At 32.8% G+C, this 17,975-nt stretch overlaps 4 protein-coding genes across 4 annotated transcripts; all 4 read left to right on the forward strand.

Moving 5' to 3' along the window:
- Positions 1-1,051: 1,051 nt before the first annotated feature.
- HELRODRAFT_168920 (hypothetical protein) lies at positions 1,052-4,885 on the forward strand (the record flags this gene model as incomplete). Its single annotated transcript, XM_009014764.1, has 3 exons — positions 1,052-1,626; positions 3,771-3,888; positions 4,148-4,885. The coding sequence occupies 3 exons, from the start codon at positions 1,052-1,054 to the stop codon at positions 4,883-4,885; spliced, it is 1,431 nt and encodes a 476-aa protein (XP_009013012.1).
- A 1,250-nt stretch (positions 4,886-6,135) lies between these two features.
- On the forward strand, positions 6,136-8,619 carry HELRODRAFT_168921 (hypothetical protein; the record flags this gene model as incomplete). Its single annotated transcript, XM_009014765.1, has 5 exons — positions 6,136-6,232; positions 6,747-6,904; positions 7,071-7,283; positions 7,609-7,896; positions 7,972-8,619. The coding sequence occupies 5 exons, from the start codon at positions 6,136-6,138 to the stop codon at positions 8,617-8,619; spliced, it is 1,404 nt and encodes a 467-aa protein (XP_009013013.1).
- Positions 8,620-10,558: 1,939 nt separating this feature from the next.
- Positions 10,559-13,845, forward strand: HELRODRAFT_168922 (hypothetical protein; the record flags this gene model as incomplete). The annotated part of the gene is made up of 3 exons (XM_009014766.1): positions 10,559-11,163; positions 12,767-12,884; positions 13,129-13,845. The coding sequence occupies 3 exons, from the start codon at positions 10,559-10,561 to the stop codon at positions 13,843-13,845; spliced, it is 1,440 nt and encodes a 479-aa protein (XP_009013014.1).
- A 537-nt stretch (positions 13,846-14,382) lies between these two features.
- On the forward strand, positions 14,383-17,890 carry HELRODRAFT_168923 (hypothetical protein; the record flags this gene model as incomplete). Its single annotated transcript, XM_009014767.1, has 6 exons — positions 14,383-14,508; positions 15,648-15,828; positions 16,055-16,200; positions 16,333-16,545; positions 16,880-17,167; positions 17,243-17,890. 6 exons carry the CDS (start codon positions 14,383-14,385, stop codon positions 17,888-17,890), a joined length of 1,602 nt encoding a protein of 533 aa, XP_009013015.1.
- Between the last annotated feature and the right edge of the window lie 85 nt (positions 17,891-17,975).

The following is a 17,975-nucleotide window of genomic DNA, read 5'->3' on the forward strand; positions in this document are numbered from 1 at the left end:
TTCTAGAGGTGAATAGAGTTGGATTCTTGATATATTAAAGAGTTATTCGTGTTATATTTTGATCATTTGTTCGTAGACAAATTTAAAAGAGTACGGTTTGTTTCATTTTAATCAGTTTAACCTATTTTATTAATGAACTTCTATTCAATTAATTTCAATTCAAAATATTGTCATAAAGTAGAATTTTATATTAACGTTATAATTATGAGTTATTTATTTTTTTACATTAACTTTTTTATAGGATGAGTTTTAAATCCAAATACTTCTTTTCTTGTCCAATTTTAAGCCTCCTTTTCTTTAAAGCAAATCGATGCTAATAGTAACGTTGGCAGTACTTTTAGTAGTAAAAGTAGCATTCGTTAAAATTTACAGATTTGATGTAAAACTGTTAGTAAGAAGTCCTAAAAAAAAATCATACTCGTAGCACTGACTAGAGGAATATATTCGTAGAAATAACCTAACCACTGTGTCACACAGCATGAAATGTGAAAAATTATATAAAAATTATTTTTAACTAAAAATGGATGATATGATTAAACGTTCTAAAAACTTTGTATAAAAAAAGACGGATCGTTTAGAGATTGAACAACCTGTTGTACTTGACGAACAATTGAGAGCATTTAAACTAAGTCGTTTTGATTGAAGCATTTAAGTACGCGATACTATCTTATACAAGTTCAATCATTATTTCGTCATTTCTTGAAACATTTAGTGAAAATTATTTTCCCACCGATTTTGAAGATTCATCGTATTAAAGTTGGTTCCAAGTAAAATATTTCATTTCACGTTGGTTTCTGCTTAGGTTATTTGAGCTACAGTAAATGAATATTAAGTTTTATTATTCAGTTGTGCTGTCATTATATCTTTTAATTTATTTTCAGTTTTGTGTCCTTTATCTTATTAAAATTATTAAAATTATTTGAGTTTAAAATTTTGCAGTTAAATGTTTTTTGACTTTTTGAAATATGATTCATCAAAATTAATTTGAATAACATGAATTTTCAAAATTCAAACTCTATCAATGACTAATTCATCCGCAAAAGTTCATACAATGAATTTACAAATAAGATCAAATTTTAACATCTTCAACGAATTCATCTTGCCAGCTCTGAAGCAGAGGAAACACATGGAAGTCCTGCATGACAAACAATTTCAACCAGACGAACAAACGGAAACAGGTGGGATCAAGGACGTTCACCCCTCCACACCCTCACAAACAATCAACGCGAGAGCTGACAATTCACCATCGTTCACGTCAACAACTTCATCCACAAACATGCTAATCTCGCAAAGACAACAGCATCAGCAACAGGATAAAGAACAAGTAGACAATAAAGAACAGGATGAACAAGAAGACGAACAAGAGCCGGAACTAGAGCAAGCAAACAAAAACGAAAACGAAACTTATGACGACAACCAATTGAGAGGATTCTACAAGAAATCAAACAAAAGTAAAATGTCGGGAAACAAAATTTTTGGCAGCAGAAAAAACATGGACAGCTTCTCAATCAACAGCACTCCGACAAAAAACAACATCAGCGAGCCCCCGCGGACTCAATCCTTGAGCATGCTCCTAACCATCAACAAACCTCCGCCAAGGAATGGCAAGAAAGGAGACAGTAAACAGTGAGTTGAGATGGTGGTCAGATTGAAGTGGTCAAATTTTTGGTGTGTTTTATTTGTTGTAATATATATATATATATATATATATATATAGATAATCCTTATTTTATTTCTCCATTTGTTTTTTTTATCGTTATAATTTTGTCACTTCTCATTATAAATATATCAACATCGTTTTTATTGTCATCACGTCATCATTTTTGTCATTATTATTTTTCTTTTTTTTCTTAGCTAGTGGTTTTCCTAGAGCGTTTTTGCAGCTGTAGTTGTCAATGGATTCCGAACAATTTTTATTATGCTATACTAATCAATCATGTTCATGGCTACGGCCTTTGCATATATTGGGCTAGGGCGCTGGTTTTTTGCAGGTTTTCAACAATATGTTTCATCCCTGTCTTCTTTTGTACAAAACCATGGCTTTTTCAGGTGTTAGGTGGAGATCTCAAAAGCATTCATCATCATATTCATCATCACAGTTCTGATGATGATTATGCTAAGAAACGTTTGATAAAAAACATGTCAAACAATTTTATTTTCATTTTTTAAACGAAAAAATTGTTTGAGCGAAAAAAGAAAGATTTTTCCATTTAGATTCATCGTTTTCTGTCAAGCAATAAATTAGGCACACACACAACCATACACACATATACATACAAACAAACACACATTCAAAGAACACACATACAATCAAACACACACTCACACCTATGTTTTCCAAATTGCCTAATCCTCTTTTAACATCACTGTCAAAATTTTGCTTTTAGAAGATTTATTACCTAAAAGACATCAGATATAGTTTATTACAATTGGTAATGGTATTGGCAATGTATATAGTTAAACTCAGAGGCGCTGTCCGATAAGATAACATTTCCCACATCATCGGGCAGACTTCAGCTACAGTCACAGAGAAACGACTTTGTCCAATATCTGCTGTTTACAGAACAAAAAGCAGGAGTTTCAGGATTGATTCTTGTGGTACATCCTTTAACAACAAAAGGAAACAAAGTTCGAGCCATCAACACATACAGTCTGCAGTTTATTAGCCGAATAGGATTCGAACCAGGCAAGAATTATTCTACCAATACCCTATGACTAAGCAAGTTGATCTAGAAAGAATTTGTTATTAACGGTCTCAAAGGCAGCCCCGACATCAAGTAGAGCCGACAGAAAGACACCATCGTTTTTAATAGCCTCGTAGACATCATTATAAACCTCTATGATTGCTGTCTCAGTTAAGCGTCCAGGACAAAAACTTATTTTTCCACTAATTCTTTGAAATAAAGGCTTGAAATCTGGCGATAGCTTTTGACATCACTTGTAACAGAACAAACTTTTTTTAGTTTTGGCAGTATAATAACCTTTTTGGACTTTTTTTTATAGAAATGAAGATTGCAGTGAGGCGTTTCATAATTAACATAGATATGGCCTCAGAATTCTTTTATCAAAAAAGATAGAAAAGGATCGACCGCTTAACTAACTTACAAAGTCATTAACTAGACAATTAATAAATTATTTTAATTATCTGTTTTTTAAACCATTATTTTATTTTATTTTCAATATTTTTTATGCTTAAACATTTTTTCTCCGTCATTTGTTTTTCGTTATCATTTTATACTATTGCCTTACATGTTGTAACAGTTTCTGCGTTTGTCAGATTCTGATTTTTTAAGGAATAATAATAATATAAAAGTGATTGTGATCCATACAAACCATCGATATATACTACTTTAGCTTTTTTGATAAAAGTATTTCAAATATTCTTCTGCAAAAGTTTTGCTAGGTTTGGTTTGTATTATAGGTATATATATTTTTTTTGTCAATTTCAGCACCGTAAAAGTTTACCTGTTTTTAAATTTCAAATTTATTAGTAAATTGATCAGTTCGGAGACGACAATAAATTTTATTGATATCCTAGTGTAATAAAACTCCGTCGTAATTGCAAACTTTGATTAAAGGCACTTGAAGAAATACCAAATCGTATCATTTTTTTTACAAAATGCTTCTTGAAAATGTCCTAATCAAATGAGAATCATTCACTTGTGAGAAGTAATAAAATTTTATTACCATTATTTTTTTAGCATTATTATAATAATAACGTCGTGTTAAAATATATGTTAAAGAACGCAACGTTTTACTCTTCCCAACAGCTCTGGATTAGCGAGATTATTAAGCATCATATACGCCATTCTCATCATCATATGTGGATTCATCTTTCCTTTTGTAGAAATTCTTCAAGACCAATGGCTGGAGACCTGGTATAATGGGGTAGGTCTTAATTTGTTTTGTCAGTCAGGGTTTCATTCGATGTTGTGGCTTTTCTTGAGAAACTTTAAAAAATGTGTCTTGGATATGTTATCGTTTATTTAAGATTTGATATTTTTGAAAATGTGCCAAGATGTGTTTCAAATTGAATTGGATGAAAATGAATTTCATCTTAGATAACTGTGTGTAATATTAAAAAACTTTTACAAATTTTTTCTTTGAAAAGACACAAATTAACCTATCAAAAAAACTACATTTGCAGATACACATCTTTTACATTTACACTCTGGGAACCCTGATATTCATCTACATGCAAGTAGTTCTGGCACTACCATCCAGCGACTGTAGTCGCAAAAATCACAGCCGAACGGCTTCATCATCAGGAGAGATGAGTGGCCAAATTAGAAATCACTACGTCAACCACGGTTTTGCCACCACTAATTCAGCCAAATTACACGAGCAGAATTCAATTAAAAAACCGAACACGGAGCTGAACGTTGATGTCGACTTGGACAACAAACTGGCCAGTCAGTACAACATATCCAATCAGGAACAGAACACAAGAAAACAAAAAATTGGTCATTCAACCAGCTTTAATGCCAAAAAAAACCATGCCAACAAAAAGTTAATAACGGCCGTGTTGAAGTTCAACAGCACAACTCGCTTAAACAGTAGCAGTAACATAAATAGGAGCAGCACAACTAACTTGCCGACAGATGAGAAGGATGAAGATGAAATGTCGGAGACAATTCAAAGGCACAACTCTATGCTGGAAGAGATTCCAACTGTGGACGAAGAAACGTGCGAGGAAGAAAAGATGGAAGAAGTTTTCATTGACCTGTCCGAACTGGGATCCATTTTTAGTCACAATGGGTCGAGTTTTTTCTTGCGGATTGGGACGTTGCGTGAGTGTCAAGTAAATGTTAACGTGTGCTGGAATATGTTTTGCTTCTTTGAATTCTATGTTTTAGATATTGAATGTTTGATAAAATTAATATAATTATATAAATTTTATCGAATTAATGTGGAAATTGTTTTGTTCGAGCTATATAGAAATTATGAGCAGCGTTTTTTGACGTGGATAACTTGACACAAGCATAATAGTGTTTAATCATTTTAAATTTTTAAAGAAATATTTAAAAATAAATTTATAAAGTAGTATGAAGTTATATATTAGAACTGCAAAGATTGAATGTTTTGCTGGTCTAAAACCATGTTTCGGCTAAAGTGATTGACTTGATTTAATTGATCAGGTACAGGATCGTCAATGAAAGTTCAAAAATCAATGTGCAGAATCAAATTTTTAAGGACGATTAGCAATAAAACAATTTGCATAACATATAAATCGTCGACATTTTTTGAGACTATAAATTTTCTTATCTAGGACATATCGCTTATCTCAAGAGTAGATTTGAAAGATAATTTTTGTCGCTGTGTCAGGATGTTTTCAGTGTTTAAGTACTTATTATCTACAGAAATTTATATTTTTTTAACATTTCAAAAATTTTTTTATTTTGTGAGCATCATCTAAAATTTATATTTAGAGAAGTGTCTTTTTGCGGTCGTATATTTAAAATTAATTGAGTTTGTGTGATATTAAGTTTTTACCTAGACTGTATTTTGAAAGATTTCCATAAATGACACTACAGTTTTTGGAGTGGGCCACATAATTTATATCATCTTGGAGATACAGCAGAGCCTGATGAGAAAGCCAGGATGTGAGTTGGCTAAATTTTGGTGGGTCTTCATTAGTAGATTGCTTTTTGTTGTCGTTCAGACGTTCGTCTTCTTCAAAAATCCAGTTGTAAGTTTTCATTCTAAAGTTGCAATAACATTTATTTTTTTATTAATTTTGCTGTTGCTACACTGACGTTTTATTTTATTGAAGCTTTAAAAGTTAAATTTAAAAATTTTTTTTCTCGCAAAACCTTAATTAAACAGAAAAAATGTTGGCCCTTTCAAAATGAAATTGTTCAGTCTTCCTTTGCTACATATAAGTTAAATGGATAGATTGTCTTATGCCAGTGGTTTTCAAACTATGGGTAACGACCTTGTTTGGAGTTTAATGATTATTGGCAAGAAGGGGTCGCCTACAAATCTTGGAGAATATGTTTTATGTTTTTTTCATAATGTGTAACCGTACAATTTTTCAATTTTTTTTAAAGTAAAATATAAGTGCCTGGAATAACTCAAAATATTTTCGTACGGAATTCGTACAGTAAACTTACAAAATTTTGGTGCCACTACACTATGGGTTATGATGAGAACCGCTGGTCTATACTGTCATGTAATATTATTATATTCAAGATGATCATTCGTCTGGCCTTCATAGCCGTTTGCATCAAATGTATTTTATTTTTATACCATTTTATAAATTTTATTTTATTAATTTGTATAATTTTTCTGAAATTTGCTAAAAAAGTAATAATTGATGCTATCCAGTTTCTTGTAATGAGGTTGTTATACTTCTTTGATTAATGCTTTGCAGTTTGTCGTGCGAAGATCTCAGAAAGTGTTTTTCCGATTTGGATTCATGCACTTAATTGCAACAAACTTCTGTGTTTGGACCCGGACTTTGATAAGCGAAATTATCTTAGAAGCAAATTATCTCAACAAAAACAATGCATCCAATACCAGCACACCAACATTTCTGCCGAAAACAAGCTACAGTATACAATTTTGTTATTATTTGTACATAATTTTAGATGCTGAATACTGATGAATTAATCTTATCAATGTTTAAATAAAAGATTAAAAATTGAAATACAAAAAAATTATAGGTTACAATAAAAACCTTTCGTAGATATTGACAGTTCCAGTGACGTAGTTGTACATAATATTTTTCAAAACCTGTTGATCAGATTGCTCCACAGGCATCCTGCAGATAGCGGCTCCATATCTTTTCCCGTTCGTCATGGAGTACAGTTTGTTGTGCATCAGTGTGGCGTTCGTCATGTACTTCAGCATCAGTGAGGAGTCGAGAGACAACATCGAGAAAGGAATAACCAATCTCTTCAAGGTATTTCTTCAAATATAACCAATCTTTTTAAAGTATGTCTTCAAGTCTAACAAATTTTATGAACTAAAAAGTTGAATTCAATAAATTTTTGGAGTTATCTGTTTTTTGTGGTAATGATTTATGATGAAGTTATGATGGAGTTGATATTTTAAAATTTTTCTCCAAGATCGATGTGTTTGAAAAAGATAGTTCCGAAGAAATTGAGAAAGATAAGTTGAAATCATCCAAATTGGATCATCGTCATCCACACGGCTTATCAGAATCGGAAGAACTGTTCAGCAAGTCACACCGAGGCATCTATACGGGATTCATGTTCTTGACTGGAATCATCGTCTGCATTGTTTTCTTCAATTTCTCGTACGGCAACTGGGACGACCCGGTTAGATTGCTTTGAACTTTCTTTTGTTACCTTAATCTTTAAACACTTGTTTTATTGGTATCAAGTGTTTTTTCACTTTAAATTATTTGAAACAGTTTCAATATTTAATAATATATCACAACATAACTTTTATTATTTATGGTATGTTAATGGTTCGTTCGAATGTTTTTTAGTAGAAGTTTCGATGTTTTCATCAATCAATTTAAAATAATTGTTTGAAAAATTGTGACAGTCAATTTTACTTCATGTTTTATTTTTAAATAAAATATGCTATGTTTCAGTTTTTTTTTACAAAAAAGTCTAATAAATTTGATTTATTTCAAAGATAAAAGGGGAAACGATCAGTCTGTCCTGTGCACTGTCCATGGCAATAATATTGTTATTAGTGGCGTTTTCCGCCTTAGTGCAAATGCGAGTGCTCTCAATCATCAACAAACCGAGTTCCATAGATGATTATTTGTTGATTATCGCCATGTTTGGTGGTCTGACGTACCTTCTCTGCATCATCATGTCGGGATTTAATGCCCTCAACAACGGAGTCTACAGAAGTTCAACTCTGGAAACGTTAAGGATTTGCATGGGATTTTGTAGCATGGCTCAACTAATTGTCCAAGTAGACTATTCAAACTACACAATCTAGTTTAATAATAGTAACTATTTGTAACATACATTTTTTACACACAAAAAGGTGGTTCTGGTGATCTCTGGATTGCGTCAGTACCCTAGCAAACAATCTCACGTGGATTTGAAACCAGGCAGAGGCTCACTAACATTTTTAGTAATCGCCAATGTCTCGGCTTGGATTTTTCATTCGGTGCTGACCAAAACTCATGATCTACAATATTCTCCGACCAATCTCTTCAACAAAGTGACCTGGATAATATTGATCAACATAACGGTTCCGCTTCTTCTCTTCTTCTATTTCCATTCCAGCGTTTGTCTGGCCGACATTTGGCATCAAGCTTACGTTCCGTTACAGCACAACGTACATAAGCCTCATGGAAACCAAGATCATTTGAACCATGCGTCGTCACATCACGACGATTTAAAAGCTGATGATGTATTTAGTGAAACTTTGCCGAGTTTGAAACCATTGGCGCGAACTCAGCCACAACAGAGATCTGCAATAAGTTATTTGAGTCCGCTCATTCGTTCGGTTTCGGTTTCTCAACTCATACAAACCAGAAATATTTCTTCAAATAATTTTGACGATAAATCATGCAACAGATCCCTTTCAGAAATCCCACAAGGAAAAAGAACCTTTCCGTCACCCAGAGATGAAGACAATTACAAAGATAACGCTTACAACGAATACAGAGAGTACATCCACATGTAAATGATTCGAGAAGAGAATCTTATTTTTAAAAAGTTTAAATTTAAGCTTCATCACAGTCTTTTTTATAGCAAGTTAAAATATTTATCCTTTACTGTTACTTTATTCTTACTTTATATTTATTATGCCATGTGCTAGAATGACTAAAAATTTCATTGGCATATCGACTTCTAACATGGCAGAAATATTCAAATGCACGTTTTTACAATTGTGCAATTCACTTTTACATTTTAATGTCACACTTGAATAAAATTTTTAAAAATTTTTTTGAAAATCTTATAAAATTTTATGTCGGCATTATGTTCTGAACTTAATTATGCAGTGTGTTCACGTTTCAATGGAACGTGTGTATGAAGGTAGCCACGTATTGAGTAACTTTTTATTTTAAAGTTTCTTATGTTCGATGAGAAAAGTTTTAAATCCAAATACTTCAATCACAAATGTGATTTTAGTAGCAAAGTGGGGCTAATAATATCAATCAATCAATTAATTAGCTTATAAAGCGCTATTTCCGCGATGTTCAACAGCGCTCCTCAATGAATTTTGAAAATAGATGGGTCTTGAGATCCGCTCTGAATTTTGCAAGTGAGGGAGAAGTAGCCAGAGAAGTAGGTAGAGAGTTCCAGAGAAAAGGACCGGAAAAAGCAAAAGCAGATTTGGCAAAAGAGTGTTTAACACGTGTTAAGAAAAAGCGAGAACAAGAAGACGATCGTAAACCGGGGCGTTGACAGTCCTTTTAGTAATAAAAATAAATAATTAAATTAATAAATAAATATAAAAAGTTTTTGGCAAAATAATTACTAATTTAAATCAAAGGTGCTATGATAGTAACAAGTCTTAATAAAATTATTTTATTCGCAGCACTGACTGAAGATATGTAGTTGTAGAAATATCATAATCAAAGTACTACTTGGCGTTGTAATATCAAAATCAGGTATATAAAAAATTTTTTCTTAACAATGATAGGATTAAACGTTTTAAAAACTTAGTAAAAAAAAGCTAGATCATTCAGAAATTTAACAATCTGATATGCTTAACGTACATTTGAGGACTTTTAAACTATGTCGTTCTAATTGAAGCATAGAGGTACGTGATGAAATCTCACACAAGTTCAATCAATATTTCGTCATATCTTCAAATGCGTCATTTTGTAATGCGTTACTTTGAAAAAGATTTTATAGGCACGAGAAAAAAATTTCTTCTTAATACTTTATAAAAAGTTAGATATTTGATATTGGTAAAATATTGTTAATAGAAGTTTATTTATTATATTTATTTAAAATTTAATTCAATAGAATTTTCAAATCATTCAATCGGACGGTACGGGTGCTTGTATCTTGCTCACAACCTTCACGTATCTATCTATCATTGAGCATATATGGTCGTCATCATTCTATTCTATATAACGTATCTCCCTATTTAAAAATCTAGATCTATCTTTTGAGGTTTCGAAAATTTCATGATTTTATGGGTGGATTCCTCAGAATTATTTAAAAAATTTTCTACTTCTAAAACTTGGAATGAATCTTTTTATTATTTCATTACGAACTCTTAAAAACTATCTAACGTCATGTGACTGAAATTAAAAACGGGTTTGCATGATGAAAAACATTTTCATTATCCGCTGAGATATTAGTGAAAATTATTTTTCCACCGATTTTGAAGTCATCATGTTGACGATGTTTTCAGGTATAATGTTTCGTTTCACGATGGGTACTAGTTAGCTTATTTAAGCTACATTAAATTAATATTTTGTTTTATTATTCTGTTACTTATTCTTTTAATTTATTTTTATATTCAAATCTACTATTTTATTAAAATGATCAAAATTATTGAACTTATTTGAGCTCAAAAAATCCGTGTAAATATTTTTTTAGCATTTCATATTATAATCAAATATAATATTTTAAACTGCTTGAATTTTCAAAATTCAAATTTCATCATGACAAATTCATCCGCCAAAATTCATACAATGAATTTACAAATAAAATCAAATTTTAACATCTTCAACGAATTCATCTTGCCAGCTCTGAAGCAGAAGAAACACATGGAAGTCCTGCATGACAAACAATCTCAACCAGACGAACAAACGGAAACAGGTGGGATCAAGGACGTTCACCCCTCCACTCCCTCACAAACAATCAACGCGAGAGCTGACGATTCACCATCGTTCACGTCAACAACTTCATCCACAAACATGCTAATCTCGCAAAGACAACAGCATCAGCAACAGGATAAAGAACAAGTAGACAATAAAGAACAGGATGAACAAGGAGACGAACAAGAGCCGGAACTAGAGCAAACAAACAAAAACGAATACGAAACTTATGACGACAACCAATTGAGAGGACTCTACAAGAAATCGAACAAAACTAAAATGTCGGGAAACAAAATTTTTGGCAGCAGAAAAAACATGGACAGCTTCTCAATCAACAGCACTTCAAAAAAAAACAACATCAGCGAGCCCCCGCGGACTCAATCCTTGAGCATGCTCCTAACCATCAACAAACCTCCGCCAAGGAATGGCAAGAAAGGAGACAGCAAACAGTGAGTTGAGATGGTGGTCAGTTTGAGGTGGTCAGATTTTTTGGTGTTTTTTGTTGCTATATAGATTTATATTTTGTCTTTCATTTGTTTCTCCGTTTCATTATTTATCATGTTATAATTGCATTTTCAAATCCTTATAATATTATCAGCACACACAAACATACACATACCACACACAAACCCACACAAACACAAATACACACACAACACACACAAACAAATATATACACACATATACGCACAAACTCTGACACACATAAATACACTCTGACACACATAAATACATACACACTCACACACACACATACGCACACACACACACGCACGCACACACACACACACACACGCACGCACACACACACACACACACACACACACACATATATATATATATATATATATATATATATATATATGTGTGTGTGTGTGTGTGTGTGTGTATATATATATACACAGACATACACATATGTACTCACATATATACTCACATATACACACCTATGTTTTTCTAGTTATCTATTCCTCGTCCATTTTTTGCTTTCAAAAGATTTATTACCTAAAAAAAAACATCAGATATAATTTATTACAATGTTTTATAGGTATAAATTTTTTTGTCTAACGCAATATCGTAAAATTTTACCTGTTTTAAAATTTAGTATTTTCAAAATTTATTAGTAAATTGATGAGTTCGGAGACGACAATAAATTTTATCGACGTCCTGGTCTAATAAATAACAACTAAACTTGGTAGTTTTTATTTTAAACTTTGATTTGAGGCGCTTGAAAAAATATCAATTCATATAATTTTTTTACGAAATACTTTTCAATTAAATGAAAACAATTCACTCGTAAAAAATAAAGACATTCCATTTCAATTATTTTTGTCAATTAGTTTATTTTAATTGTTTATTTTATTTATTAACTTTTTCTAATTTTATTTTTAATACTAAGTAAGATTTATTTTAACCGTTTAATTTGGTTAAAACACTTAATCCTGTTGTTGCAGTGATAAAGTTCCTGGATTCTAATTTAAGCTCATTGCATAGTTGCCAACCGTCCCAAATTGGGTTGGACAGTCCCGAATTTTGTCCTCTATATCCGATGCCCAAGACATTTAGTATAGAAATATTGAAATAGCAATTTAAAAATATACACCGATCTCTTTGATGCTTCTAACACAAATGACTTTTTTTTAATTTCCTAGCGATGTCAGTGATGATGATGATTTCGGCGAAACATATCAAAGAAAAATTTCGGATACCGACGTTTTAGTATAATTGCAATATCGATCATGATTATGATCCTAATGAAACGACAAAGGAAAACGCCGACTGTTCATTTATTGATAGTTTAATTTTATTGCGATATATCGATGATGATTATGATTGTGCAATAAAAAGTTAAAAGCACTATCACAAAATTATATATATATATATATACATTGTGAAGAATCTCGCATATTTTATCAAAGCTTATGTTGACAAAGGCCATTTGTTTGTAAATGAAGATTGGATCAAAAACCATGAGAAAATAATTAGTATTATTACATTAACGTTCGGTTGAAAAATATGTTGAAGAACGCCTTACTTACTTATTTTCAACAGTTCTGGATTAGCGAGATTATTGAGCATCTTGTACGCCATCCTGATCATCATATGCGGATTCATCTTTCCCATCGTTGAAATTCTTCAGGACCAGTGGCTGAAGACCTGGTATAATGGGGTAGGTCTAAATTTGTGTTGTCAGTCAGGGTTTTTTCGATGTTGTTGCTTTTTTGAGTAATTTTGAGATGACTTTCAAATTGAATTTGATAGCAATCTGTTTAACGTTTATGTATCACATTTTCATATTGAATTATATTACAAGTAATTACTTATTTCTAGGAAACCGTAAAAAACATTTAAACAAATTTTTTTTTCAAACTTTGATGTGACGCGAATTGCCGTTCAAAAAAATACTATTGCAGATGTACATCTTCTACATATACACCCTGGGAACCCTGATATACATCTACATGCAGGTAGTTCTGGCACTACCATCCAGCGACTGTAGTCGCAAAAATCACGGTCGAACGGCTTCATCAACAGACGGGCTAAGTGCCAAAATTAGAAATCACTACGTCAACCACGGTTTTGCCACCACTAATTCAGCCAAATTACACGAGCAGAATTCAATTAAAAAACCGAACACGGAGCTGAACGTTGATGTCGACTTGGACAACAAACTGGCCAGTCAGTACAACATATCCAATCAGGAACAGAACACAAGAAAACAAAAAATTGGTCATTCAACCAGCTTTAATGAGAAAAAAAACCATGCCAACAAAAAGTTAATAACAGCCGTGTTGAAGTTCAACAGCACAACTCGCTTAAACAGTAGCAGTAACATAAATAGGAGGAGCACAACTAACTTGCCGACAGATGAGAAGGATGAAGATGAAATGTCGGAGACAATTCAAAGGCACAACTCTATGCTGGAAGAGATTCCAACTGTGGACGAAGAAATGTGCGAGGAAGAAAAGATGGAAGAAATTCTCATTGACCTGTCCGAACTGGGGACCATCTTCAGTCATAATGGGTCGAGTTTTTTCTTGCGGATTGGGACGTTGCGTGAGTGTCAAGTAAATGCTAACGTGTGCTGGAATGTGTTTCGCTTGTTTGAATTGCTTGTTTTTAGATTATGAATGTTTGATAAAATAAATTATAATTATCGTGGGAATTATTTTGACCAAGCTATAGTATATAGAGATTATGAGCAGGGTTTTTTAATGTGGACTACTTGACGTAAGCCATTTGTGTTTTACTATTTCAGAATTTTTAAAATATTTAAAAATAAAATTCATCAAGATATATGAACTTTACTTGAAACATTGAATGTTTGCTGATCTAAAACCATGTTACGGCGAAGTCATTAACTTGAATCAATTGACCTGTTACGATTAACGAGTGTTTAACTTGTAGAATTAAATTTTTGATGATGATTAGTGCTTGTCACCTACAGAAAATTATAATTTTTCAGCGTTTCAAAAATTTTATTATTTTATGAGCATTACCCTAAATTTGGAATATGTAAAATGTTTTCTTGCAGCCTTTATTATGCGTGATAACTGATTTTTTGTGTGATATTATCATATGATGTTAACTGTATGTTATAAAGTTATGTAAAACAATTTTCTATAAATGACACAACAGTTTTTGGAGTAGGCCACATAATTTATGTCATGTTGGAGATACAGCAGAGTCTGATGAGGAAGCCGGGATGTGAGTTGGCCAAATTTTGGTGGGTCTTCATTAGTAGATTGCTATTTGTTGTCGTTCAGACGTTTGTCTTCTTCAAAAACCCCGCTGTAAGTTTTCGTTTTTAATTATTCACAATTTTTTGACTGTTTCAAAATTAGTTTTTTTTAATCTTCAATTATTGCCGGTTCTTATGGCGGAGTGTGAGAAAAAACTGAAAGAAAAGCTTCCCTGAAGGTTTAAAGGTAAATGTTGGAAAGACCAAAGTTATATGGAACGGAAAATTTTTGAACGTGGTAAATTTCCCTGTACGATGTGTGGTATGTGGTAAAGAGTCGGAGGAAATTCCATACTATGTGTAAAATATTAAAAATGGACGCACTAATGATGCAGTGGTTTGGAAGGAGACCTCAACAAAAGCAAGGAATTTGTTTATAAGAAATGTACGTTGAAAGATACTACAAAGCGATATGGTGATACTGGGCACCTGAAAAATTTGGGATTTGAAAAAGTGGAATCTTTTTGTTAATTTGAGAATATACTAGGTAAGGAGGGTGAATCGGATAGAGCGGTTTGGTTTCAAGCACTGGGCTTAAAACCAGAATTGGGACAGATTAAAGAAGAATGGAAAAGACAGTTAAAGGCGTGCGTGACCATGCGACAAGGCCAACCCGAGCTTTTCATCTGGGTTGAGCGCCTATAAGCTTACATGATGATAATTAGTTATTACATATAATTTCAGTTAATAGATTGTCTTAAACCTGCGATTCTCAAACTGTGGATCACGAACTCGTTTGGGGTCTAACGATGATTATCCGGCAAGGGTCACCTACAGACCTTAGGAATTATAATTTTTGTTTCTCTCATAATGTTTAATAGTCTAATTTTTTAAAGTAGAATGTGTATGCCTGCAATAACTCAAAATTTGTTCGTAAGGGACTGGTTAACTTACAAAATTTTGGGGTCACCACACCCCGTGGGTTATGGTACTAAAATGCCGAGGACCTCTGGTTTATACGGTCATGTGATATAATGATATTCCAGATGATTATTTGTCTAGCTCACATAGTCCATAATTCATTTTTGTTTACTCATCATATATATTTTATTTTGATTTCATTTGATCAAACAGTCAAGTTAGTTTTATTTATCCATTAAATTTCTTTGAAACGTTTAACGAATTAATAAATGAAGTTATCCAGTATTACATAGTGATGTTGTTTTAATCCATTATATAAATGATTTGCAGATTGTCGTGCGTAGATCTCAGAAAGTGTTTTTCCGATTTGGATTCATGCACTTAATTGCAACAAACTTCTGTGTTTGGATGCGGACTTTGATAAGCGAAATTATCTTAGAAGCAAATTATCTCAACAAAAACAATGCATCAAATACCAGCACACCAACATTTCTGCCGAAAACAAGCTACAGTAAGAACGTTCTATATTTATTTGTTGTCAACATTTTTGAGTGCTGAATATTTATTAATTATTCCAATCAATCAATGCCAAAATAACAAACAAAAAATTGAAATACAAAAAAAAATGATCGGCTACAATAAAAGCTTCTCGTAAACATTAAAATCCATCCACATGGTTCCAGTGGCTTAGCTGTACATAATATTTTTCGAAACTTGTTGATCAGATTGCACCACAGGCATCCTGCAGATAGCGGCTCCATATCTTTTCCCGTTCGTCATGGAGTACAGTTTGTTGTGCATCAGTGTGGCGTTCGTCATGTACTTCAGCATCAGTGAGGAGTCGAGAGACAACATCGAGAAAGGAATAACCAATCTTTTCAAGGTTAGTCGCTATATAAAATAAATAATGTAAACTAAAACGATAATTTCAATAAATTTTTGAGAATTTTGAAAATTATTTAATTTTTGTAGTTACGATAAAAGAAAATCGGATAATATAAAATTTTTCCCAAAGATCGATGTGTTTGAAAAAGACAGTCCGGAAGAAATTGAAAAAGATAAGTTGAAATCACCCAAAGTTGATCGTCGTCATCCACACGGCTTGTCAGAATCGGAAGAACTGTTCAGCAAGTCACACCGAGGCATCTATACGGGATTCATGTTCTTGACTGGAATCATCGTCTGCATTGTCTTTTTCAATTACTCGTACGGTAACTGGTTTGATCCGGTTAGATTGCTTTGAACTTTCCTTTGGTATCTTACTCTTTAAACACTTGTTTTATTGAAATCAAGTGTTTTTTGACTTTAAATTATTCGAAAAAGTTTCTACATTCAATGTTAAAACATAACTTTCAATAAATAGTATGTTAATGGTTTGCTCGAATTTTGTAGAAGTTTCTAAGTGTTCATCAATCTACTCAGAATAATTGCTTTTAAAATGTCATTCAAGTTTATCCTGCAATTTTAGCGACTGCCATAACTTAAGTAATATTTTTTTTAGATATGTAAAGTTTAAATTTTTTTTAACAAAAACCGCTCAGTATAATTAAATATTTTTAAAGATAAAAGGGGAAACGATCAGCCTGTCCTGTGCACTGTCCATTGCAATAATATTGTTATTTGTGGCGTTTGCCGCCTTAGTGCAAATGCAAGTCCTCTCAATCATCAACAAACCGAGTTCCATAGATGATTATTTGTTGATCATCGCCATGTTTGGTGGTCTGACGTACCTCCTCTGCATCATCATGTCGGGATTTAATGCTCTCAACAATGGAGTCTACAGAAGTTCAACTCTGGAAACGTTAAGGATTTGCATGGGATTTTGTGGCATGGCTCAACTAATTGTTCAAGTAGATTATTCAAACTACACAATCTAGTTTAATAATAGTAACTATTTGTAACATACATTTTTTACACACAAAAAGGTGGTTCTAGTGATCTCTGGACTGCGTCAGTACCCTAGCAAACAATCTCACGTGGATTTGAAACCAGGCAGAGGCTCACTAACATTTTTAGTAATCGCCAATGTTTCGGCTTGGATTTTTCATTCGGTACTGACCAAAAATAACGATCTACAATATTCTCCGACCAATCTCTTCAGCAAAGTGACCTGGATAATATTGATCAACATAACAGTTCCGCTTCTTCTCTTCTTCTTTTTCCATTCCAGCGTTTGTCTGGCCGATATTTGGCATCAAGCATATGTCCCATTTCAGCACAACGTACATAAGCCTCATTGGAACCCTTATCATTTAAGCCATGCGTCATCATATCACCACGGTTTAAACGCTGAAGATGTATTTAGTGGAAATTCGCCGAATTTGAAACCATTGGCGCGAACTCAGCCACAACAGAGATCTGCATTGAGTTATTTGAGTCCGCTCATTCGTTCGGTTTCGGTTTCTCAACTCATACAAACCAGAAATATTTTTTCAAATAATTTTGATGATAAATCATGCAACAGATCCCTTTCAGAAATCCCACAAGGAAAAAGAACCTTACCGCCACCCAGAGATGAAGACAATTACAAAGATAACGCTTACAACGAATACAGAGAGTACATTCACATGTAAATGATTCGAATGAGAACGTGTTTTAAAAAGTTTAAATTTAAGATTCAACGCGCAGTCTTTTTATATAGCAAGTTAAAACATTTAT

Source organism: Helobdella robusta (genome assembly GCF_000326865.2).
Source record: "Helobdella robusta unplaced genomic scaffold HELROscaffold_14, whole genome shotgun sequence".
Taxonomy (NCBI): domain Eukaryota; kingdom Metazoa; phylum Annelida; class Clitellata; order Rhynchobdellida; family Glossiphoniidae; genus Helobdella; species Helobdella robusta.